Genomic DNA, 24,700 nt, shown 5'->3' on the forward strand with positions numbered 1-24,700 from the left:
ACTTTTAAAGAGCCGCTGGCCTCCCGTGGAGGATATGTTACACCCCACCGGGCCAAAAAAAACAATCAGCAGCATTCTTGAGAGGATCAATGTTCCCCGCCCTCCTCACTGACCAATTAGACCCCATCCGTTACTGGACGAGGGCAGGTTGCAACGGCCTTCAGTGTGTTTGGAATGTTCAGACAGACATTGGCTACAGTGGTTGTCAGTCACTGATTGTGACGTCAGCCCCGGTGAACATATTGTAGCGAGTTCTGGTGTCAGTTTCACATTGGTTCCAGTCGCCAGGTGAAGGTCCTGTTACCTGTGGGACGCACCTCTATTCGGAAAAGGCCTTTTTGGGGTTTTAAAATAAAACCCACTCCATTTATTGCAGCAGTCCCCAGGTGCTAGCCTGCCGAGGGACAAAATCTAGACCCCGCGGAGGAGGTGCTGACAAGAGTGCCCTTGGACCTGCTCATGGCCCTGAGGCAAGCGGCTCGGAGCCTCCTGAACACCGCCGGGCGCACGGCAGCCGTCGGCTCCTTCAGGACACAGGGGACGGCGAAAGCCTTCCAAGGTAGACGGCCTTTTAATGTCACCCAACACCTATTTATAGTGCCGCCCCGTAGAGGCGGCGAGGGCGTTTATTCTTAGATCCTGTTGTGTAACTTTGGGGCGAGTGAGAGAGGGGGCAGTCATTCTGGGATTTGTTTTTCCATACAGGCCTCGACGAAAGTGGAATAATCATTTGTATGTTATTATCTACAATGGAAGGCGGTGTGGTGGTACTGTCCCTGGAGGAGTAATCCAGAGGCTAATGCTCTGGGGCCATGGGTTCAAATCCTACCGTGGGTTTAAATCCTATTAAGTTAAATTAAAGTCGCCATAGTCTCGGATGACCATAGGCTGCTTTCCCCGTTTTAGGGGGGGAACTGACTGGTGATATCTTAACCTGAGGGTCACCACCCCTCAAGTGAGGGGTAAGGTTGAAAAGGAGGGGGGGTCTTCATGAATAACAGTGGGCAGCACGGTGGCACAGTGGGTTAGCCCTGCTGCCTCACAGCGCTGAGGTCCCAGGTTCGATCCCGGCTCTGGGTCACTGTCCGTGTGGAGTTTGCACATTCTCCCCATGTTTGCATAGGTTTCGCCCCCACAACAGGCTAGGTGGATTGGCCTCAATAAATTGCCCCTTAATAGGAAAATAATGAATTCGGTATTCTAAATTAATTTTTAAAAATGAATAACCTCAGCTGGTACGGGAATTGAACCCATGCTGTTGGCCTCGAGCCAACTGAGCTAAACCACCCCCTCTCCCAGATCCAATTAATTAATAACTGGAGTTGGAAGCTTGTCGATATAATAAAGCTAATCTCAGTAATGATTACCTTAAACCGTCATCGATTGTAGGTATGGGAAGAGAAAAAGATTGGTGAAGACAAATGTAGGTCCAGTCAGAAACCTACAGCCAGTATCAGGGCAATTTATAATGGGGAACAAAGAAATGGCTGACAGTCAAATACATATATACTTTGGTTCTGTCTTCATAAAGGAGGATGCAAATAACGTACCAGAAATGTTGGGGAATTTGGTTTAGTGCGAGGGAGGAACTAAAGGAAATTTGTATTAGCTGGGAAATGGTGTTGGGAAAATTGATGGGATTGAAGGCTGGTAAATCCCCAGGTCCTGATGATCAATATCCCAGAGTACTTAAGGAAGTAGCCCTAGAAATGGAAGGTGACCACCAATGCATCCGCTAAGATTCTATGACTCTGGAAGAGTCCCTACAGATTGGAGGGTAGCTGATGTAACTCCACTACTTAAAATGGGAGGTAGAGAGAAAACAGGGAATTGTAGAGCAGTCAGCCTGACGTCAGTAGTGGGGAAAATGCTGGAGTCCATTATAAAAGATTTAATCGCAGACAGCCTGGAAAACAATGGCAGGATTGGACAGAATCAGTATGGATTTACGAAAAGGAAATCATGCTTGACAAATCTACAGGAACTTTTCAAGGGTGTAACTGGTAGAGGGGAGCCAGTGGATGTAGTTATTTGGGCTTTCAGACGGCGTTTGACGAAGTCCCACATAAGAAATTAGAACACATGGGATTAAGAGGAGTGTATTGAGATGGATAGAAAACTGTTGGCAGACAGGAAGCCAAGAGTATGAATAAATGGGTCTTTTTCCAAGTAGCAGACAGTGACTAGTGGGGTACTGCAAGGGTCAGTGCTAGGACCTCAGCTATTCACAATATAGATTAATGATTTTGGCGAAGGAACTAAATGTAATGTCTCCAAAGTTACAATGCTGGGTGGGAGGGTGAGCTGTGAGGAGGATGCAGAGATGCTTCAGTGTGATTTGGACAAGCTGAGTGAGTGGGCAAAAGAATGGCAGATGCAGTATGATTTAGATAAATGCAAGGTTATCCACTTTGGTAGCAAAAACAGGAAGGTAGATTATTATCTGAATGGCTGTGGATTGAGAGATTGTGCAGGTTAGGTGGGGTTACGGGGATAGGTCGGGGTTGGCCTAGGTAGAGTGCTCTTTCCGAGGGTCGGTGCAGACTCGATGGGCTGAATGGCCTCCTAGGCTATAGGAATTCTATGGTCCTATGGAGAGGTGATTAATGAGACTTGGGTGTTCTCATACTCCAGTCACTGCTTGCAGGTACAGCCCACGGTGAGGATGGGAAATGGTACATTGGCCTTCATAGCGAGAGGATTCGACTACAGGAGCAGGGATGACTTACTGCAATTATACAGGGCCTTGGTGAGACCACGCCTGAGGTACCTTGTTGCATATCGCTCTCCTATCAATAGTTAGGATGCCACTAAGTAGTATTTGACCAATTCTTTGTCAAAACTTGTCTTTGCCATTTTTTTCCCCCCTTTTTATAAATTTACAGTACCCAATTATTTTTTTCCAATTAAGGGGCAATTTAGCATGGTCAATCCACCTAACCCGCACATCTTTGGGTTGTGGGGTGAGACCCACGCAGGGGGCGAATGTGCAAACTCCAAACGAACCCGGATTCTCGGTGCGTGAGCAGCAATGCTAACCATTCTCCCCCTGTGCCTGTCTTTGTCATTGTATTTAGCAAGGGAGGCAGTTAAGGGTCTTCCACAAGTCATAGGATGAGTGTTGGAAATGCAATTAGCCTGGTTTCCCGGACGTCAAAATCCTGGATTTCCGTCTGACTGTGCTGTGGGTGTACCTACACCATGGGGCCTGCAGCAGCTCATCACCACCTCCTCCTCCTCGAGGGGCAATAAAAATGCTGGCCCTCCCGTTGAAGCACACATCCCATAACAAACGCACGGCCTTTCTCTGATTCTATCAAACTGGAATCCCAAAGCAAGTCCTGGGAAATATCTAGCTTCACCAAGGTAGTCCAAGAGGAACACAGAGCTACCTAGCTGCTAGCAATGCTAAGAATTTCTCACAGACACTGTTCAAACCACCTTTTTATCCCCCTCTTACAGAGAAAGATGAAAAATTCGAAGAGCAGAAAATTTCAAAACGTAAGTTGTGTGACTTGATGCTTCGTTGCACAGCGCGGAGGATCTTTGGTTGATGTTGCAGTTTAATATGTTTCTGCAAACTATTCTCTAGAACGTTATATTTCCGGTTAGCTTTTTTTAAATATCTTTTTTAAAATTTGGAGTACCCAATTATTTTTTTCCAATTAAGGGGCAAATTAACGTGGCCAATTCACCTACCCTGCACATCTTTGGGTTGTGGGGGTGAAACCCACGCAAACACTGGGAGAATGTGCAAACTCCACACAGACAGTGACCCAGAACCGGGATCGAACCTGGGACCTCGGCACCGTGAGGTAGCAGTGCTAACCACTGCGCCACCGTGCAGCCCTCGGTTAGCTTGTAATTGAGTAGCGGCTTAAGTGGGTTAACATGGTGCAGATAATAGAACTTAACCAAGATTGTAAGAATAGCACTCGAGGGGCAGCGCGGTGGCGTAGCAGTTAGCACTGCTGCTTCACGGCGCTGAGGTCCCGGGTTCGATCCCGGCCCCGGGTCACTGTCCGTATGGAGTTTGCACATTCTCCCTGTGCCTGCGTGGGTATCACCCCCACAACCCAAAGATGTGCTGGGTAGGTGGATTGGCTGTACTAAATTGCCCCTTAATTGGAATTTTCTTTTAAAAATAGCATTCTAATGGGGTAATTAACCCCGCCATTAATGCCCATCCCATGTTACAATCTTTGTTTGTTTGGATTTTATCTTACTAAATTGGATTATTTCTCTTTTCCCCCTCCCCCGGCCACAGCGGCTAAGGTCCAGTTTGACTGGCGGGATCCCTTGAATCTGGAGGGCCAGCTGACCGAGGAAGAAATGATGATCAGAGACACTTTCCGCGCCTATTGCCAATCGAAGCTGATGCCAAGGATTCTCCTGGCAAACCGCAATGAAGGTACGGAACCCGCCCAGCAGACTAGTGATTGATTAGCGGTAAATTATTCATTTTGCATCACGTGCAAAATATTCCAGATCAGATGGAAATATTACGGTGGGTGTTTTGTCTTGAGCAACACCTCACTGTGAGCAGTGTTGGTCCCCTTATTTAAGGAAAGATGTTATTTCATTGGAGGTGGTTCAGAGAAGGTTCACTAGGATGACCCCCCTGCGGAGGGATTGTCTTATGAGCAAAGGTCAAACAGGTTGGGACTTATTGGAATTTAGAAGAATGAGAGGTGATCTCATTGATATGATTCTTAAGGGGTTTGACAGGGTGTAGCACAGGGCTAAAACGCTGGCTTTGAAAGCAGACCAAGGCAGGCCAGCAGCACGGTTCAATTCCCGTAACCGCCTCCCCGAACAGGCGCCGGAATGTGGCGACTAGGGGCTTTTCACAGTAACTTCATTTGAAGCCTACTTGTGACAATAAGCGATTTTCATTTCTTTTTTTTAAAATATGTTTTATTGAAAATTTTTCCCCTTACAGAACAAACATAACAGTAAAGAAAGTTTAACAATAAACAAATGGCTAATCAACATGGTAATCTAATCATTTAACATAAACTAAAACTTCCACCCCCCCCCCCCCCCCCCCCCCTCCCCCCTGGGTTGCTGCTGCTGGTCACCTGTCTTCCCTCTAACGTTCCTCTAGGTAGTCGAGGAATGGCTGCCACCGCCTGGTGAACCCATGAGCCGATCCTCTCAGGGCAAACTTTATCCGCTCCAGTTTTATGAACCCCGCCATATCGTTTACCCAGGCCTCCAGTCCGGGGGGTTTCACCTCCTTCCACATAGAGTAGAATCCTGCGCCGGGCTACTAGGGACGCAAAGGCCACAACGTCAGCCTCTTTCGCCTCCTGCACTCCCGGCTCATCCGCAACTCCAAATAGAGCTAACCCCCAGCCTGGTTTGACCCGGGCCTTCACCACCTGCGAAATCACTCCCGTCACTCCCTTCCAATACCCTTCCAGTGCCGGGCACGCCCAAAACATATGTGCGTGGTTTGCCGGGCTCCCGCCACACCTCCCACATTTGTCCTCCACTCCAAAGAACCTGCTCAATCTTGCCCCCGTTATGTGGGCTCTATGTAGCACCTTGAATTGAATCAGGCTAAGCCTGGCGCATGAGGAAGAGGAATTTACCCTGCTTAGGGCATCAGCCCACATACCCTCCTCTATCTCCTCCCCTAGCTCTTCTTCCCACTTTCCTTTTAGTTCGCCCACCAACTCCTCTCCCTCTTCCCTCATCTCTCGGTATATCTCTGACACCTTGCCCTCTCCGACCCACACCCCCGAAAGCACTCTGTCCTGAATTCCCTGTACCGGGAGCAGTGGAAATTCCCTCACCTGTTGTCTAGTGAACGCCCTCACCTGCATATATCTAAGGAAGTTTCCCCGGGGCAACTTATACTTTTCCTCCAATGCTCCCAAGCTCGCAAACGTCCCATCTATAAATAAATCTCCCACCCTCCTAATTCCCAACTGGTGCCAGCTCTGAAATCCTCCATCCATTCTTCCTGGGGCAAACCTATGGTTGTTCCTGATTGGGGACCCCACCAGGGCTCCCCGCACACCTCTCTGTCGCCTCCATTGTCCCCAGATATTCAATGTTGCCGCCACCACCGGGTTCGTGGTAAACTTTTTTGGTGAGAACGGTAGCGGCGCCGTCACCAGCGCCTCTAAGCTCGTCCCTTTGCAGGACTTTCTCTCCAGTCTTTTCCACGCCGCTCCCTCTCCCTCCATCATCCATTTACGAATCATCGCCACATTGGCGGCCCAATAGTAGTCGCCCAAATTCGGTAGCGCCAATCCTCCTCTGTCCCTGCTACGTTGTAGGAACCCCCTCCTTACCCTCTGGACTTTCCCTGCCCACACGAAGCTCGTGATGCTCCTGTGCGATTTTCATTTCATGCTGAGAAGGTGTTTCCCCTCCTGGGAGAGCTTCAGACCAGAGGGCCTAGTTTCAGAATAGGGCCAATTTAAGACTGAGATAAGGAGGAATTTCTTCTCTGAGGGTTGAGAGTCTTTGGAACTCCTCGCCACAGAGAGCACAGAGTGAGAGCAGAGTCCTTGTGTATATTTAAGGCTGAGATAGACTCTTGATCAGAAAGGAATCCAGGGTTACGGGGAAAGGGCAGGAAAGTGGATGTAAGGATTGTCGAATCAGCCATGATCCTATTGAACGGCGGAGCAGGCTCGATGGGCCGAGTGGCCTACTCCTGTTCGTATTTCTTGCGGTCTTATTAAAGGAGGAGGGGGATGGAGAGATGGTGAGGGTTAGGGAGGGAGCTTCGTGTCTAGGCAGTTGAAGGCACATTTCAATTGGTGGCGCACAATAAATCGAGACTCCATAACTGGGAGACGGTGACACAGTTTTAATGTCACTGGACGAGTAATCCAGGGGCCCATGTAACTAGCATTGATTGTTGTAAAAACCCATCAGGTTCACTATTGTCCTCTCAGGAAAGGGAATCTGTTGGTCGTCTGCGGGTTGTAGGGAGCATTTACCAGATAATTGAGAGATGAGAGAAGCTGGGATTTTTCTCCTTGAAGCAGAGGAGGTTTTTTTTTTTTTTTTTTAAATATTTTTTTATTCTCCTTTTTCACATTTTCTCCCAAATATACACCCAACAATAAACAATAATCAGTAACGAATGTAATCTCAATCCCCATATCAATATCAACGATCCCATCCTCCCACCAAACCCCAGACATTGGCCCACATGTTAACATAGATAAATGACACAAAGGAATCCGGAATCGCCCATAGTCACCATTAACACATACAGTCCCCCTCCCCCCAACCCTCCCAGCCCCCAACCCCCCTAATGTTCGATGTGATCCAATTCTCGAAAGTGCATGATGAATAACGCCCATGAATTGTAGAACCCCTCCATCCTTCCCCACAGTTCAAGTTTGACCTTTTCAAGCGTTAAGAATTCCAGCAGATCCCCCCCCCCCCCCCCCGGCATGCCAGGGCACAGGGTGGAGAGGTTGATCTCCACCCTAACAGGATCCGCCTTCGGGCGATCAACGAGGCGAAGGCTACAACATCTGCCTCCGCTCCCGTTTTCAACCCCGGGGTCCGACACCCTGAATATGGCCTCCTGGGGGCCCGGGTCCAGTTTCAGATGCAGCACTTTAGAGATTACCCGAAACAGCTCCTTCCATTAAACCTCCAGCTTTGGACAGGACCAAAACATATGAACGTGGTTTGCGGGGCCCCCCCACAACGTCCACACACATCTTCTACCCCCTCAAAGAGCCGGCTCGTCCTTGTAAGATGCGCTCTGTACACCACCTTCAGCTGTATCAGCCCCAACCTCTCACATGAGGTGGAGGCGTTCACCCTCCGGAGCACCTCACACCAGAACCCCCCCTCCATACTCTCTCCCAACTCTTCCTCCCACTTTGCCTTGATCCCTTCTAGTGGCGCCTTCGCCTCCTCCAAAATAGCCCCGTAAACCGCCGATACTACCCCCTTCTCCAGTCCCCCTGTCGTCAGCACCTCCTCCAGCAATGCGGAAACTGGCTCTACTGGGAAGCTCTGTATCTCCTTTCTGGCAAAATCTCGAACCTGTATGTAAGCAGAGAAGGTTAAGGGGAGATTTAATTGTCCAAAACTGTGCCGGATTTTGTAAATAGTAAATCAGGAGAAAATGTGTAAATGGTGCTTGGGGTAACAAATGGGTGTAAGGGAGTTAGGTGGGACATCGATTTATATTTCTTTCTGGCTGTTTGTGATTCTCGAGGTTTGGCAGAGTCATCCTGTGGCCCTGTTACCTCAGCTCGCATTTGAGAAGTTGACGCCAGTTGTAACAATCACGGATGCCTGGCTGAGATTAGTTAATTCAACGCGGACTGGGATTGAATCAAATGATCTACTGTAGCGAGTGGGCAACCTGGGCCAGCGAGTGGGCAACATGAGTGGAGTGACCCTCCTTCATCTCAGTGGACCACAAGATTGAAATTGGGATGTTCACTAACCGTGCCCCAGGAATAAGATGAAATACATTTAATACATAGAACATACAGTGCAGAAGGAGGCCATTCGGCCCATCGAGTCTGCACTGACCCATTTAAGCCCTCACTTCCACCTTATCCCTGTAACCCAATAACCCCTCCTAACCTTTTTTGGTCACTAAGGGCAATTTATCATGGCCACCTAACCTGACCTAACCTAAAACACGCCAAATATTTCGCAATGAGTTATAGAAAATGCTTGATCATTTATATGTAAATAGAACTGTCACCAGCTTCAAATGATAAAAATAAATATTTACACTTTGGACGGCTCTCAAAGTCGATGTTGGGAGCAATCAGCACGCTCCTCACTTCTTCGCTTTACGTGGGAATCACTTCAGTCAAACCAGGAACAAAACTATATGGACTGAAATCCGTGGAATGTGGCGACCCTGTGCCTGGGTAACGGTCAACAAAATGTCTCGCGCGTCCCAGATGGGCCGCAGGTTGCCCATCGCCGGCCTACCGGCTGACGTCCTTACCCGATGGGCTGAGTGGTAGACTGTCGGGTGAAAGATACTTGCAGTGCATCTCGTATTCTAATTTATTTACATTTAGTTTGTATCCGAGCGAGTTTTTTTTCTTCTTTTCTGATCTCGTTTTGACATATACGATGGGCCGAATGGTCCCTTTCTGCACTGTAACAATTTCTAATGTTTTAAATCTTCCTAGTGTTTCATCGTGAAATTCTGCACGAGATGGGAGAATTGGGTGTATTGGGATCAACAATTAAAGGTAACACACTCTTCAGACAAACCTCCTATCTTTAGAACAATTTAACGCTAAAGGCTATAGAAGTTATAACCATCTGGCTTCTTCTGTTTGCTGTTCATTTTTCTCTCGTTATTTGACTTGCTCTGATTCTTGCTGTTTTCAGTAAAGGAATTGGATGCATAAACATCCAATGTTTCTATGCTTCCAGGCTATGGGTGTGCTGGAACCTCGTATGTGTCTTACGGACTAATTGCACGGGAAGTGGAGCGAGTGGACAGCAGCTACCGGTCAGTAATGAGCGTCCAGTCCTCGCTGGTGATGCATCCGATCGCTGCCTATGGGACAGAAACGCAGAAACTGAAGTACCTCCCGAAACTAGGTCAGTGACCACGTCTGTCTCCTGTATCCAGCGGCGCTGCTGTAGCTTGCTGCAAGGTGAGATCGCCCGTCTTCTGATTCCGCCCCTTATGTCCTCACAGCCAAAGGGGAGATCCTGGGCTGCTTCGGTCTCACGGAGCCCAATCATGGGAGCGACCCTTCGAGCATGGACACCAAGGCCAGGTTCAACCCAAGCAGCAACACCTACATACTGAACGGATCGAAGACTTGGTATGTACACCGGGGGAATCCTTGAGGGCACTATGCAACCAGTATGTTGCGCTGAACCCTGAGTCACTTATTAGGCCCCAGCTATAGCACTGCAATTTAGGCAGGCTGTGAAGGCCCTAAAGAGGGATGCAGTGGAGATTTACCAACGCAATCCCAGGGATCAGGGACTTCCCGTTATGTGGGCAGAATGGGGTTTGTTCTCGCATTCTGGGAGCATGAAAGAGCCCAAGAGGAAATCTGATAGGTGTTCAAACGAATGAAGTCAGCTGTCCGAGATAAAGGCAGATGGTGTCTACAAGCAAATTTAACTGGCAATAGTAGCAGAAATGAGAGGGATGGTGGCTGGTCAAAACCGATACAATTTTATTTGAAATGGAAGATTTACAGGGCCGAAGGGGAGTGGGAGTAATTGTAGAGCTCTACCAAAAGCCAACACTGGCACAATGGACGGAATGGTCTCTTCTATCATACACTTGGACAGATAAAAGTTTAAACTCTTTAAAAATTTTTTATAAGGGCAATTTAGTGTGGCCAATCCACCTACCCTGCACATCTTTGGGTTGTGGGGGTGAAGCCCACGCAGACACATGGAGAATGTGCAAACTCCACACGGACAGTGACTCGGGGACCAGGATTAAACCCGGGTCCTCGGCGCCATGAGGCAGCAGTGCTAACCACTGCGCTACCCTGCCGGGTGAAAGTTTAAACTCTTATTGTGCAGTACAGGCCTCCCCGAACAGGCGCCGGAATGTGGCGACTAGGAGCTTTTCACAGTAACTTCATTGAAGCCTAGTTGTGACAATAAGCGATTATTATTATATTACATACAGTGAAATATCCTAGAAGGAGGCAGGAGCATTCCATAACACAGGAGCAATCTTGACCAAACATAGACTTGTGACTTAAAAGATATTTGTCATGAAAGCTTAAAATATTTTTTTTCTCCTATACTATGGCCAACGGGGACAATAGTTCCATCCTATGTAATGAATCGTTATTAAGGTGGCACAGTGGCTAGCACCACAACCTCACAGCGCCAGGGACCCGGGTTAAATTCTGACCACGGGGCACTGTCTGTGTGGAGTTTGCATGTTCTCCTCATGTCTGCGTGGGTTTCCTCCAGGTGCTCTAGCTTCCTCCCACAGTCCAAAGATGTGCAGGTTAGGTGAATTGGCCATGATAAAATGCCATTAGTATCCAGGGATGTGCTGATTAGGTGGGGTTAGAGGGATAATCGCTATTCAGTAACCTCTGCTAGGAATTGTATCTGTGCACAACCTTACTCCCCAAAGAGCGCAGTGATATCATGGTTGTGTTGTAGTTCACCGACTGACCACTAGGAGTCTCATTAGTACATAAGTGAGTGTTAGAGTCAGGTGACCCCTCAGACTGGCCGGAGGAAGCTGGAGAGAGGTTGCATGTGCACGATCATACTGTTATTCATCTGTTTTGTGTATAGTTTACTCACAGTAACAGCATATTCGACTCAAAGTTAACAGTATGTCTCTCTCCTTGGATGCTGCCAGACCTGTTATTTCCAGCACTTTGTTTTTGTTTAAGATTTCTAATTTCCTTTCTTTATTCTATAATGGGATGTGTGCCAGACCAGCATTTGTTGCCCCTTCTTAGTTGCCCTTCAGGTGAGCTTCCTTTTTGAACCGCTGCAATCCATGTGGTGTAGGTACACCCACAGTGCTGTTAGGGAGTTCCAGGATTTTGACCCAGCGACAGTGAAAGAACGGCCGATATATTTCCAAATCAGAATGGTGTGTGGCTTGGACGTGATGGTGTTCCCATGCCTTTGCTGCCCCCCCCCCCCCCGCTCGTCTCCTAGGTGACGGAGGTTTGGAGGGTGCTGCCAGGAGTATTTTTTGCTTCTTTTGAATTACATTTTTTCAGTTTCTTTCCGAGGTGTGGTTTCACTTGCCGTTTGGGGGGAAATCTTGACCACTGGCTCAGCCTATAATGGCTCAGTGGGCAAACGAGCTCCGAAGACAGACACGTCCGTGCAGCACTATCCGAGGTGCTGTCTTTCCGTCCTGCCTGCCTCCCGAGCACTACTCTGAGAACAACAGAGGAGTTCTTCTGGCCAATATTTATCCCTCCATCCACAACACTGAAATACAGATTACCTGGTCCTTTTTCCACGTTGCTGTTTGTGGGAGCTTGCTGTGCCCAAGTCCCACATTACGACAGTCACTAAACTTCACAGTACTTCATTGGCTGTGAAGCCTTTTAGATGCTCCTGAGGTTGTGAAAGAGGGTAGATGGAGGAAAGTTGTTCATGTATTTTTGTTTTTTAATTTAGAGTACCCAATTATTTTTTTTTTCCCCCCAATTAAGGGGCAATTTAGCGTGGCCAATCCACCTAACCTGCCCATCTTTGGGTTGTGGGGGTGAAACCCATGCAGACGTGGGGAGAATGTGCAAACTCCACACGGACAGTGACTCAGGGCCAGGATTCCAACTCAGGTCCTCAGCGCCGCAATCCCAGTGCTAACCACCATGCCACATATCGTCCTGGAAAGATGTTAACGTATTGTTCATTGGGTGTCCAATCCATTAACACACTTTCCACATCCAATCACAGGGGTGACCAGGACCAGGAATGTCGGCTTTTCCCGTCTTCTCCTCCTCGCCTGTGATCTCTGGGGTTACTTGTATCCCCAAAAACGTGTCCTGGCTGAGAACCATTCATCACACAGACTGGCGATTGAAGCTAGACATACAACTTATTTCCCGCACTGAGGCATTCTGGGGAGGGGAGGGGGGCGGGGGGGGAGTAGGGGGGGCGGGGAAGGAGGGGTGGGGGGGGTGGGGGGAAGAGCTCACTTTGGAATGTTGCTGATGGAAGTTTTTCGTGAAACTGATTCTGCGACTAGGATCACAAACTCTCCGATCGCCGACATCTGTGTGGTCTGGGCAAAGTGCGAAGACGGGAAGGTGCGGGGCTTTATCCTGGAGAGGGGAATGAAGGGGCTGGCCACGCCAAAAATCGAAGGGAAGTTCTCGCTGCGAGCCTCTTTGACGGGGATGATTCTGATGGAGGACGTGGAGGTGCCAGCAGAAAACCTGCTGCCCAACGCAGCGGGTCTCTCAGTAAGTTTGTACCATCATTTAAAAAGAAAAAAAACATGAAGGCATTGAAGTTGTATGATTGCTAATTAGTACGATCCCAGACCCTGACAGTGACTAGGATACTGGGCAGAAACCCCAATATATTATTTTAATTTTGTGAGGATATCTCATTACAGAAGTGATTTCACAGAAACAAACTTTATTTTACACAGACACAATTTAAATAGCTTTAACTTCACACCAGAAAAATAGATTACAATTACCCCTTAAACAATAGTAATCAATATAGTGAATCCAGTACCCTTAACTGCTATCTTTATTCCCAATCAAACAACATAAAGTACCATCTTGGCTCTCAACCCACTTGGATACCATTAGCACATAGGAATGCAGAGATGTTCTTTTGAGAAAGAGATATCTTTTGACTCCGCTTTAAAGAAAGGACTGGAACCCTGTCAGAACCAAGCAGAAACTCTGGCTGTATGTCTACAGGAGATGATTCTCAGCTTGTTTAGCTCCTCCTTGTTCTCTGACAAGTCTGCACTGCTTGGAAAGACTGTTCATCTCTTAACTGAAGTGCAGTGAGAGCAAGCGGCTTGACGTCTGTTCACAGCTCCATCTAGAACTCCACTGACCTTTTTCTGCAACATGTCTGATCCCTTGGCTCCATCATCGTACCAGGCTGAAACCTAATTAACTCCACAGGGAATCCTCCTTAATCCAAACAAAACTGCATTAGCCCAAGCTTTTTTACGACGGCTTAATTGCACCCCTGGCACCCAAAAGCTTTGCTGTCTTTCAAACTGGGATTTCTTTTAAAACGTGACTGCTGCAGTCTCACACACTAACCCAGGTTTCTAACCCTTACTGCGCCAAATACCTATAATACGATACATCTGAAATTCCTACGTTCATCACACAGACTGGCGATTCAGCCTTTAAAAAGAAGCACTGTCTGAGAGCAAAAATGTCACGAGAGGGTAATCAGTTGGTTATCACCTTTTTCAATTATTTTCTCTTAAAACTGGATTCGTTGAGCGTCCTTCTAAAGAAATCTAGTTTCATTCGTATCCAACCTATCCCTGCAACCCAGTTACCCCACCTAACATGCACATCTTGGGACACTAAGGGCAATTTAGCATGGCCAATCCACCTAACCTGCGCATCTTTGGACTGCACATCCTTGCAGGAGTCCAAAATCTGAACATCTGCATTACCCAGTCAGAGCACAAGGTAAGGTTGTGCTAACTGTGGAGAAGGGACAAAGTGGGCATCGGTGCCATTCTCTCAAAGCCTTGCGAAAAGAGTTTTTAAAAAAAAAAACAGCATTGCTGCCTCATGGTACCGAGGACCCGGGTTCGATCCTGGGTCACTGTCCATGCGGAGTTTGCACATTCTCCCCGTGTCTGCGTGGGTGTCACCCCCAAAATCCAAAGATGTGCAGGTTAGGTGGATTGGCCACGCTAAATTGCCCCTTAATTGGGGAAAAAAAAAGAATTGGGTACTCTTAAATTTATTTTTTAAAACCGCTCTAAATTACCGGTATATGGAACAAGGGGCTTTGCAAATGTCACATGGGGCTGTGAGCCAGGACTTGCACTTTCCCTTTCTCCAGCGCGACAGACTTCAAATGTCTTGGACTCCAATTTTCCTAGGTTCCCCCAAAATACAGCAATGTTCTCATACTTGTGCATTTTTATCCTTTCCTCTGACCCAGGGTCCTTTTGGTTGCCTGAACAATGCTCGATATGGAATTGCCTGGGGAGCCCTGGGAGCGGCAGAGTTCTGTCTGGAAACAGCCAGGCAGTATGCTTTGGACAGGTAATGGGGGGAATGCGACAATTGACAGTCGCAGGAGTTTGGATCAGAATAGTTTTGTATTAAATTCCACAGCCCATTGCTCTAGGTACTTGAGGAATAGTCGCTGGGGGGGGGGGGGGGGGGGTGGGGGGGGTGGGGAGGAGGGTGGGGGGGTGGGGAGGAGGGGGGGGGGAGAGGAGGATGGGGGGGGGGGGGGAGGAGGAGGTGCTACAAACCTCGTTCAGGGGTGAGTACACCACGGTCTAATAGCAGGACATGCCTTCAGTTTGGCTTCTCCCCAACTGGGAATGGTTTCTACAGGCATTGGGTAACCAATGGCTAGGATTTGAGAACCTTGATTATCATGGGCAGCAGGCTATCTTGACTACAGCGGTCAACACCGCTGACTCCAATCCTGCCCTGCACCCAATAGCGACTGGGAGTGTCATCTCTTTCCCCCCCCCCCCTTTCCATGGGGCATCTGCAGCACCCGTAGTGACGACGTTTGAGGAATATCCGCACTTGCTGCAATTTTGAACAGGATTGAAAATCACCAGAGGCCATGAAAACGTAAGAGCAATGAGTGATGGGAAATCGCCCACAATCCGTTCACCGCTAATTGGGAACATCCCATGTGGGGCTGATCTTGAGTAGAATGGCTGGAAGGAGAGACGTGTTGCTGAAGTTGTCTTGCTCCCATCAGGACAAACGCAAGAATGCCAAATTTCAGATTATCTGACAGATTTGTTGTGACCGTCTGAAATTTGGGGTTCTTGCGTTTCTCCTGGTGAGTATAAGATGGAAAAACTTCGGCAAACCCTGTCTCTCTTTTCAGCAATACTCCTGTTTTGCAACCGCTAACTGACTTAAGTAGGATTATTTAGTTTGGCCCAACGCGGTCAATGTTGTTATTCTTTGGTGGGGCTCAACTTCAAAGTAATGTGACACCGTCTGGATATAATCACCCAACTGCATCTACCAATCAAACCTGAACTCTTCCTGATCTGACTCTGCTATTTTGGAGGCCTGATCTAAATGACTCGGCTATTTTGGAGTTTGTTTCTAATATGCCAAAAGCAGGCAGGCATTTGACAGTCCTAGATCGCTCTGCCAATGTCACTCAGTGTAAGCAGACACTGGTAGAGCACTGGAGGGGAAGGTGCAGAGGAGATTCACTAGGATGTTGCCTGGGCTGGGACGATACGTAGGGAGGCCCTCGGAGCAGAGAAGGCTGAGGCAAGGGACTTGATCGAGGCGTACACAATTATGAGGGACACCCCTAGGGTAGACGGGAAGAAGCTTTTCCCCTCCGTAGACCAGGGGGCATTGATCTAAAGTAAGGGGAAAGGGGTTTCGAGGGGATCGGAGGAAAAACATTTCCACCCAGAGGGGGGTGGGAGTCTGGAACTCGCTGCCTGAAAGGGTGGTAGAGGCGGGAACCCTGACTGTTTAAGATGAGCACTCGGAAGCGCCACAACATTCAAGGCTACAGACCAAGTGCTGGAAAATGGGGATTAGGGTAGATAGGTGCTTAATGGCTAGCACAGACCCAATGGGCAGAAGGACCTCCTTAACTGACTATCTAACCTTTTCCACTGCCAATCTGCCCAAAAGCTTGGCACTTCTTGTGGAAGATGAAAAGAGTGAGCACTGCCTGCTCTTGCAGACACCTAATTGGCCTGTTTACAGAGCAGCCTTGCTAGGCAACAGTGCAATCTGTCTCCCTTCCTGGCTGAATTTACTCGTCTGTTGCATGCAGAAATAGATGTCTCCAAACCCCTCCACAGAGGGAGGGGTAGCTTCAGTCTGCTTAGTACAGAGTGCTTGACTCGCACTGTGGAGGGAAACATTGCATTTGCCTCAGTCCAGACAAAGTGGGTGCAAAGCCAAAGTTGTGAGAACCCATGGTAGGCATTGCTAAATCCCAGCTGATGCATGCGGAGACAAAGAGGAGTACGGGATGTTTAAGGCTTAACGTAATTGGGAAGTATGCCTCCCAGTTGGAAAGTATTATTTGCCTTGAGTTGAGTGTTGTCTCTTCCACCCCCTTCGTTTCAGGATTCAGTTTGGGGTCCCACTGGCTAGAAACCAACTCATCCAGAAGAAAATGGCGGACATGTTGACGGAGATCACCCTGGGCCTTCATGCCTGCATCCAGCTGGGGCGATTAAAGGAGGAAAATAAGTGTGTATCAATTGCAATTCCTAATAACTCTTGTATCGAGGGAGGCCTTGTGGCGCAGTGGGTAGCATCAGTACTTCTGGGCCGGAGGATCTGGGTCCGAGTCCCACTTCGGGACTTTTTTTTAAAAAAATGTATTTTATTCAAAACTTGTTCAAACCGTTACCAAACATGAACAATCCAGGGAACGTGCTCCCCCATCACAAATCAACAGTTTGTACAGGTCTTCCCCCATTTCCCCCCGCCCCGCCCCCCTCTACCCAGGGTCAAACAGCTCCTCAAAACATAGATTCATAGAATTTACAGTGCAGAAGGAGGCCATTCGGCCCATCGAGTCTGCACTGGCTCTTGGAAAGAGCCAAGGTCAACACCTCCACCCTATCCCCATAACCCAGTCACCCCACCCAACACTAAGGGCAATTTATCATGGCCAATCCACCTAACCTGCACATCTTTGGACTGTGGGAGGAAACCGGAGCACCCGGAGGAAACCCACGCACACACTGGGAGGATGTGCAGACTCCGTACAGACAGTGACCCAAGCCGGAATCGAACCTGGGACCCTGGAGCTGTGAAGCAATTGTGCTATCCACAAGGCTACCGTGCTGCCCCTATCAAATTTCACCATCTGCCATGGTGGGATTCGAACCTGGGTCCCCAGAGCATGACTCTCAGTCTGTGGATTGTGAGTCCAGCGACAATACCATTACACCACATGCCATTCCACACTGCCAAGAACATCCCCCACCTTGCCTCAAAGCTCTCCGTTGAACCCCTCCGTTCATATTTGATCTTTTCCCGACCGAGAAAGTGGTATAAGCCTCGCAGCCAGGCCGCCACCCCGAACGGCATTGCCGACCGCCATTCCAACAAGAACCTTCGCCGGGCAACCATGAGAGACGAAGGCCACGACGCTGGCCTTCCTCCCCTCCATCAGCTCTGGCTTCTCTGATATCCTGAATGTCGCCACCATAGGGTCCAGGTCCAGCTCAACCTCCTCCCCCACAAATCTTTGTTAGCGTCGCAAGCACTCCCGCCCAGGATCTCTCCAACTTCTCACAACCCCAGAACATATGTGCGTAGTTTGCTGGTTTCTCCCCGCCCACACTTCTCGCACTCGGCTGCCACTCCCTGGAAGAACCCACTCATTCTCACCCGAGTCATATGCACCCTGTGTACGACCTTGAATTGTATCAGGCTCATCCTCGCACACGAGGAGGTTGCGTTTACCCTGCGTAGTGGCTCACTGCACACTCCCCAATTTATCTCTCCTCTGCTTCGGTACTTGATGTCCACGCAGGTTGTGTTCGTAACGCGGTCAAAGAGGCTGATTATCAGCCGATAGATCCTTCCGATATGCCTGATGGCGGGCAGCAAGCATGCGAAGACTTCCTGCATTACTTTGACAAGCACAACCATGGGCCAATCCAATGGAAGTCCATGGTAGCCACCCTGCATTTCTTTGCCATGGGAAATCCAGTGGTAGTCCATGGTTGCCAGCACCCCGTTGGGGGGTGGGGGGGGGCACGATATCTGCAGGAAGAGGAACTCTGTCCCAGTAACCAAGATCAGACCACGACCCAGTGGGATGTCCGAAGTAATGTTCTTACTTTTAAAAATATATGTGTGGATACATTTGTAGGGCGGCTCCTGAAATGATCTCTATGCTGAAGCGAAATTCCTGTGGCAAGGCTCTGGATATCGCCCGGCAAGCACGCGACATTCTGGGCGGGAACGGGATTTGTGATGAATACCACGTAATTCGGCACGTCATGAATCTGGAATCTGTGAACACTTACGAAGGTGAGAAACTTCACTACGACAGAGACGGGTTTCTCGGCTTCCAACCCCTGCTCGCCACCTGTTGGTTGAGATGAGTAAAGGATTTGACCTGGTGGGCCAAGAGTAATATTGGCTCTGCTGGGGGAGTCGAGGTGAGGCGGATATAACTTTTGAAATTAGAGCTAGACCAGGCCAGGGTAATGTCACGATGGACTTTCTCAGACCAAGGGTAGTAGAAATCTGAAACACTCACCCCAAAATGTTGTTGAAGCTGGCAAGGAAGGGGATGATGATGGAAAATTTCAACACTGAGATTAAGACATACCTTTTGTTAAGATTGGGGTTGTGGGTAGATTGAATTAAAAGACCATGCAGCCATGATCCAAATAGAATCACAGAAATACACAGTGCAGAAGAGGCCATTTGGCCCATCGAGCCTGCACTGACACATGAAAACACCTGACGTGCCCGCCTAATCCTATTTGCCAGCAATTGGCCCACAGCCTTGAATTTTACGATGTGCCAAGTGCGCATCCAGGTATTTTTTTCCTCGGGATGTGGGGCAACCCGCCTCGACCACCCTCCCAGGCCGTGCGCTCCAGACTATCGTCACCCTCTGGGTAAAAAGGTTTTTCCTCACATCCCCCAATGTAATGGAAACAACAACTCCGAACTACGCTGCGGCGATGGTGAGGGAGGAAATGCCAGGCCTTCCTGGGTAGATTTAAAATGGGCTGAATGACCTTCTTGTGTCATTACTGCACGAGAGCATTGATAAACTTGACCCATAATTGTGAATGCTGGAGTGAGGCTGCAACCCAATTCTATCTGAGAAAAAAATCCGCACACGTTGTACATCTATAACTTTTGAATCGTCATAGAATCCCCAAAATGCAGGAGGCCATTCAGCCCATCGAGTCTGCACTGACACTACTATAGAGCACCCTAGCTCAGCCCAATCCCCCGCCCTATCCTTGTAACCCCACCTTTGAACTCTAAGGGGCAATTTTCAGCATGGTCAATCCACCTAACCTGCACATCTTTGGACTGTGGGAGGAAACCGGAGCACCCGGAGGAAACCCACGCACATACGGGGAGAAGGTGCAGACTCCGCACAGTCACCCAAGGCTGGAATTGAACCTAGTACCCTGGAGCTTTGATGCAGCAGTGCTAACCACTGTGCCACCCACATCATCTGGCAAACACGCCTTCAATTTTGTGCATAAATGCTAAGTCTGGGGCGACACGGTGGCACAGTAGGTAGCACGGCGCTGAGGTCCCAGGTTCGATCCCGGCCCCGTGTCACTGTCCGTGTGGAGTTTGCACATTCCACCCCCCTCCCCCCCCCCCCCCCCCCCCCCCCCCGGGTCTGCGTAGGTCTTACCCCCACAAACCAAAGATGTGCAGGGTAGGTGGATTGGCCACACTAAATTGCCCTTTAATTGGGGGGGGGGGGGGAAGAGAAGAATTGGGTACTCTAAATTTTTTTTTTAAATGAATGCTATGCCCATACCTACAGTAAGACCATTTCACAGTCTGTCAAGATCGTTTGTTATTTGGCATTCTTTGCGTTTTGTGCTGATTGAGTGCAAGTCAAAAATCCTCGGCAAACATGTCCCTCTCTCTTCAGCAACAGTCAAGTTCTTTTTTTTTAATAATCTTTTGTCACAAGGCTTACATTAATACTGCAATTAGGTTACTGTGACAATCCCCTAGTCGCCACATTCCGGCGCCTGTTCGCATACACAAATGGAGAATTCAAATGTCCAATTCACCTAACAAGCACGTCTTTTCGGTACTTGTGGGAGGAAACCCACGCAAACATGGGGGAGAACGTGCTGACTCCGCACAGACAATGACCCAATCCTGGAATCCAACCTGGGACCCTGGAGCTGTGAAGCCACAGTGCTAACCACTGTGCTACCACGCCGTGATAGAGCAGCACAGCACAAAGCTTACAATAGGAGGTGGTCCAGACATTGTCCTGTTTGTATTCCTTCTCTCCCTTTCTCCTATGGTGTTGCCAGAACACTTCGGGTGACTGTAAGATCATAATGTAAGTATGGGCATAGCTCTCGTGCGTCTGAAGGTGTGACTGCACGCCATTCAATGTGTTATAGATATGAATGGTGTGTGTTTGTTTTCCCCCTGATAGCAAATTGCTGTGCAGCCTGACGAGCCTCGCTTATCTCCAGCATGCACCAGCTATCACTGCAGACTTGTGATAATCACACAAGCAGGGAGGTCATTCAACGCCTCTTAATCCGCCCAGATAGACAGATCTCTAATCAATAAGGCAATCGAGGATAATGAGGATAAGGCGTGAGAGTGGAGCAGAGGATTATATTAGATCAGCCATGATCTCGTTGGATGGTGGAACAGACTTGATGGGTCAAGTGGCCTAATTCTGCTTCTTTGTCTCGTGGTCTAAAGACCCTGCACCTCCTCCCTCACCAGCACTGCAGCGTAATTCGAAGCTTTTGTCTCCATTATTCCATCTGAAATTACATTTCACATCTTGATCAATCTTTAAGCGAAGAGCAACTCTTGGGTTATTACTTCCAAATTTATATTTAAACTTATTGAAGGTAATAATTCCAGATTCACCCTTTTCCTGGATGAGTTAGTCATCGAGTTTTGTGGCACAGCAAGAATCCATAGAATTGCTACAGTGCTGAAGGAGGCCATTCGGTCCATCGAGTCTGCACTGACACTACCAAGAACGCACCACCTAGGCCCACTCCCCTGCTCTATCCCTGTGACCTCCACCTAACCTGTACATCTTTGGACACTTGAGGGGCAATCTAGCATGGCCAATCTGCCTAACCTGCACATCTTTAGCGTACTGTGCCGGCACCAGCCATCGAGCACCTATCTGTTCTAAATCCCATTTTCCAGCACTTGGTGCGCAATGGTGTTTCAATCGCTCATCTAAATGCTTCTCAAAAATGTTGTGAGGGTTCCCGCCTCTACCACCCTTTCAGGCAGCAAGTTCCAGATTCCCAGCCGTTGTCTACAGCTTTGACTTCTGAAACTTTGAACTGTGTGTTACTACTCCGATCTGGCTGCATCACAGCCTGGTACAGCAACTGCTCGGCCCAAGACCGCAAGAAACTTCAGAGAGTCGTGAACACAGCCCAGTCTATCACTCGAACCTGCCTTCCATCCATTGACTCCATCTACACCTCCCGCTGCCTGGGGAAAGCGGACAGCATAATCAAAGACCCCTCCCACCCGGCTTACTCACTCTTCCAACTTCTTCCATCGGGCAGGAGATATAGAAGTCTGAGAACACGCGCAAACAGATTCAAAAACTGCTTCTTCCCCGCTGTTACCAGACTCCTAAATGACCCTCTTATGGACTCACCTCATTAACACTAATACCCCTGTATGCTTCACCCGATGCCGGTGTTATGTAGTTACATTGTGTACCTTGTGTTGCCCTATTATATATTTTTTTAAATTTCGTTTCGCAGACTCTGATTTACACTGATGGCTAGTTTAATGACCAATGAGGAGAGCATTCTTTAATAAAGGATGGAATGTTTTTGGGATACCTGCATTCTATTTGAGCCTAATGTTCGCTGCACCTTTTTTCTTTTTCATTCCTCAGGCACTCACGACATCCATGCACTGATCCTTGGAAAAGCCATCACGGGCTTGCAATCTTTCACCGTCCAGGAATAGTCCCCATTTGGGCGGCGGCGTGACTCCCGAAGATCAGCACTTTGTCGATTTTATAGTTAAGTCTGTTTTGAACCAAATTCCACGTCAGCCAGTGGTTTGAATAATTTGGCCTCCCTCGAGTACCGAGGCTGCTCTGCTTTCAGAACTCTCCGTTTTCCTAATTATGCAATCCCCACGGCACAGAAGGAGTGCATTCAGCCCCTCCAGGCCAGTGCCCCATTCCTGAAAGAGGTACACTAGTACTCCTGCTCTTTTTCCACAGACAGCTCTTGTCACTTTCTCCCTTTAGAAATGTATATCCAAATATCTTTTTGAAAGTTACTGCCACTCTATTCAGGCAGTGCGTTCCACACCTAGACTCTTCCTCTTTTCTTTTTAAAAAAAAAAAAAAAAATTCTTTTAACGATTATGGGAACTTTTATTAATTGTACAGCACAGGCACAGATACCAAAGTGTTGCGGGAAAATAATCATAGGGAGGACGCAGCCACTAGATCCGTTGTTTGTCTTGGGTCTTTGCTCGAGCAACGAAGGACAGATCTCACCGCCGTGTCCTCTTTCCCCATATTTATTTCCTCATCCGTTTCCAAGTGCTTCACTTAGATCTAATTTGTGCTTCTCAATCAACAACTCAACAGGGCGAGAGAACAAGATTTAAATGGCCAGTTCTTCAAAGAATGTCATATTTTCCACTTGAGAGTTTTTCAAAGCCTTGTCCTATTTTTGGGGGCCTTCTCCTTCAGTCGGGACCCTTTCATTGCAAATCGATAACTTGAATGAATTCATTTTAAGTTGAATGAATTCATTTTAAGGTTTCCGTGTACGGAAAGCCGTGTATTTGTGGGCAGCGACTCCCAGAATTTAGCTGGTCCAAGGAAGGATTCACACTACATCAGCCAGAAGCTGAAATATTCCTGCCCCTTCTTGTCTGTGCCTTAAACCGTGGTAGGCCCTCAGCCACGAGCTATTAATTACATTGGTTCTAGGGCAGCACGGTGGCGCAGTGGTTCGCATTGCTGCCTCACGGCGTCGAGGTCCCAGGTTCGATCCCGGCTCTGGGTCACTGCCCGTGTGGAGTTTGCACATTCTCCCCGTGTTTGCGTGGGTTTCGCCCCCACAACCCAAAGATGTACAGGATAGGTGAATTGGCCACGCTAAATTGCCCCTTAATTGGAAAAAATTAATTGGGTACTCTCAATTTAAAAAAAATAAATAAAATATATTGTTTCTTTGCAGTTTACCTTAGCACTCCTAATCATGCACACATTTACGAGGTGATAGTGTAAGCATCTTTTGCAAGTCCCTCGTCTCGACGCAGAATTGAGTCTTCCTCTGCCTCAAGGAATCCTGTTCTCCCACGTAATAAATCTGGTCTGTCATTGGCTACTGATCTCTGCTTTTGGAGCCCATAAGTAAAACAAATCCCCTCTTCCCCCAAACAAAGCCGTTAAAAGTTACAGAATCTCCTCTTGTAAATCAGGGGCAGCTTTTCCGACAATGGAACTAGTCAGGCCCTCGAGTGCTGCAGGGCGCTGTTGTTAAGCCAGACTGCTTCAGTATTTCAACACTAGGTTTGTGAGTTAGTGACTGGAATTCTCGGCACTGGGGTGAGTTGGTTAAACTTGTGCTGGCTTCCCGAGAGGTGCTTGTTCCTGTCTCGGGGTGGACTTTGCTAAGGGGGGGGTGGTGGTAGTGTCTCCACAAAGAGACTAAGAGTAGACGTCGCAAACAGAAACTGCCCGTGGCAGTCCTCGGGAGACCCTTTCGGCATCACAACAGGTTTCTGGCTGTGACAGGCCCCTTGGCGACGAAAGGAAAAAGAGAGAACTTTTCTGCCACGTGAAATAATACTGGCCGAATGGCTGCCTGACTGGCGAGACCCGTACCTCAAGAGAGTTGACGCTTTGGGGTCGACGCTTGGGTTCCGTTTTATCCAACAACAAAAAGCGGGCCTCCGCCACGTGGCTCTTGGTCGTCAAGAACGTTTGTGAGTCACCCGACTTGCTCAAAACCCCTTCTGCGTTCAACTGCCAGGGGCACAGGACAAGCCTGAGGCCATTCTCCCAGGTGCACAGAAGCTACGTGGAGTTTTATGTTTGCGGAATGTCGCGGAATTTATAATAAAGACAAATTCCTTGGTGCGATTTAAGGAAATTTATTTACACAAATATATTTGCAAAGCCAGGGCACTGCACTCTTGAGATTCGATTGAAGGAACCATATTTTTATAGTCTGAAATAACAGCTTGAACTAAACAGCCATGTTTATGTATATATATTTTTTTAATTTAGAGTACCCAATTGTATTTTCCAATTAAGGGGCAATTTAGCGTGGCCAATCCACCTACCCTGCACATCTTTGGGTCGTGGGGGC

General features: G+C 48.3%; 1 protein-coding gene across 1 annotated transcript; it reads left to right on the top strand.

The window, feature by feature from the left end:
• Positions 1–239: 239 nt before the first annotated feature.
• LOC140403249 (glutaryl-CoA dehydrogenase, mitochondrial-like) lies at positions 240–24,471 on the top strand. The gene is made up of 11 exons (XM_072491018.1): positions 240–559; positions 3,463–3,501; positions 4,268–4,411; positions 9,150–9,212; positions 9,400–9,570; positions 9,671–9,800; positions 12,683–12,899; positions 14,596–14,699; positions 16,737–16,862; positions 18,502–18,662; positions 22,255–24,471. Exons 1-11 carry the CDS (start codon positions 460–462, stop codon positions 22,326–22,328), a joined length of 1,329 nt encoding a protein of 442 aa, XP_072347119.1. The 5' UTR covers positions 240–459; the 3' UTR covers positions 22,329–24,471.
• Positions 24,472–24,700: the final 229 nt, after the last annotated feature.

This window comes from Scyliorhinus torazame, chromosome 27 (assembly GCF_047496885.1).
Source record: "Scyliorhinus torazame isolate Kashiwa2021f chromosome 27, sScyTor2.1, whole genome shotgun sequence".
Classification (NCBI taxonomy): Eukaryota; Metazoa; Chordata; class Chondrichthyes; order Carcharhiniformes; family Scyliorhinidae; genus Scyliorhinus; species Scyliorhinus torazame.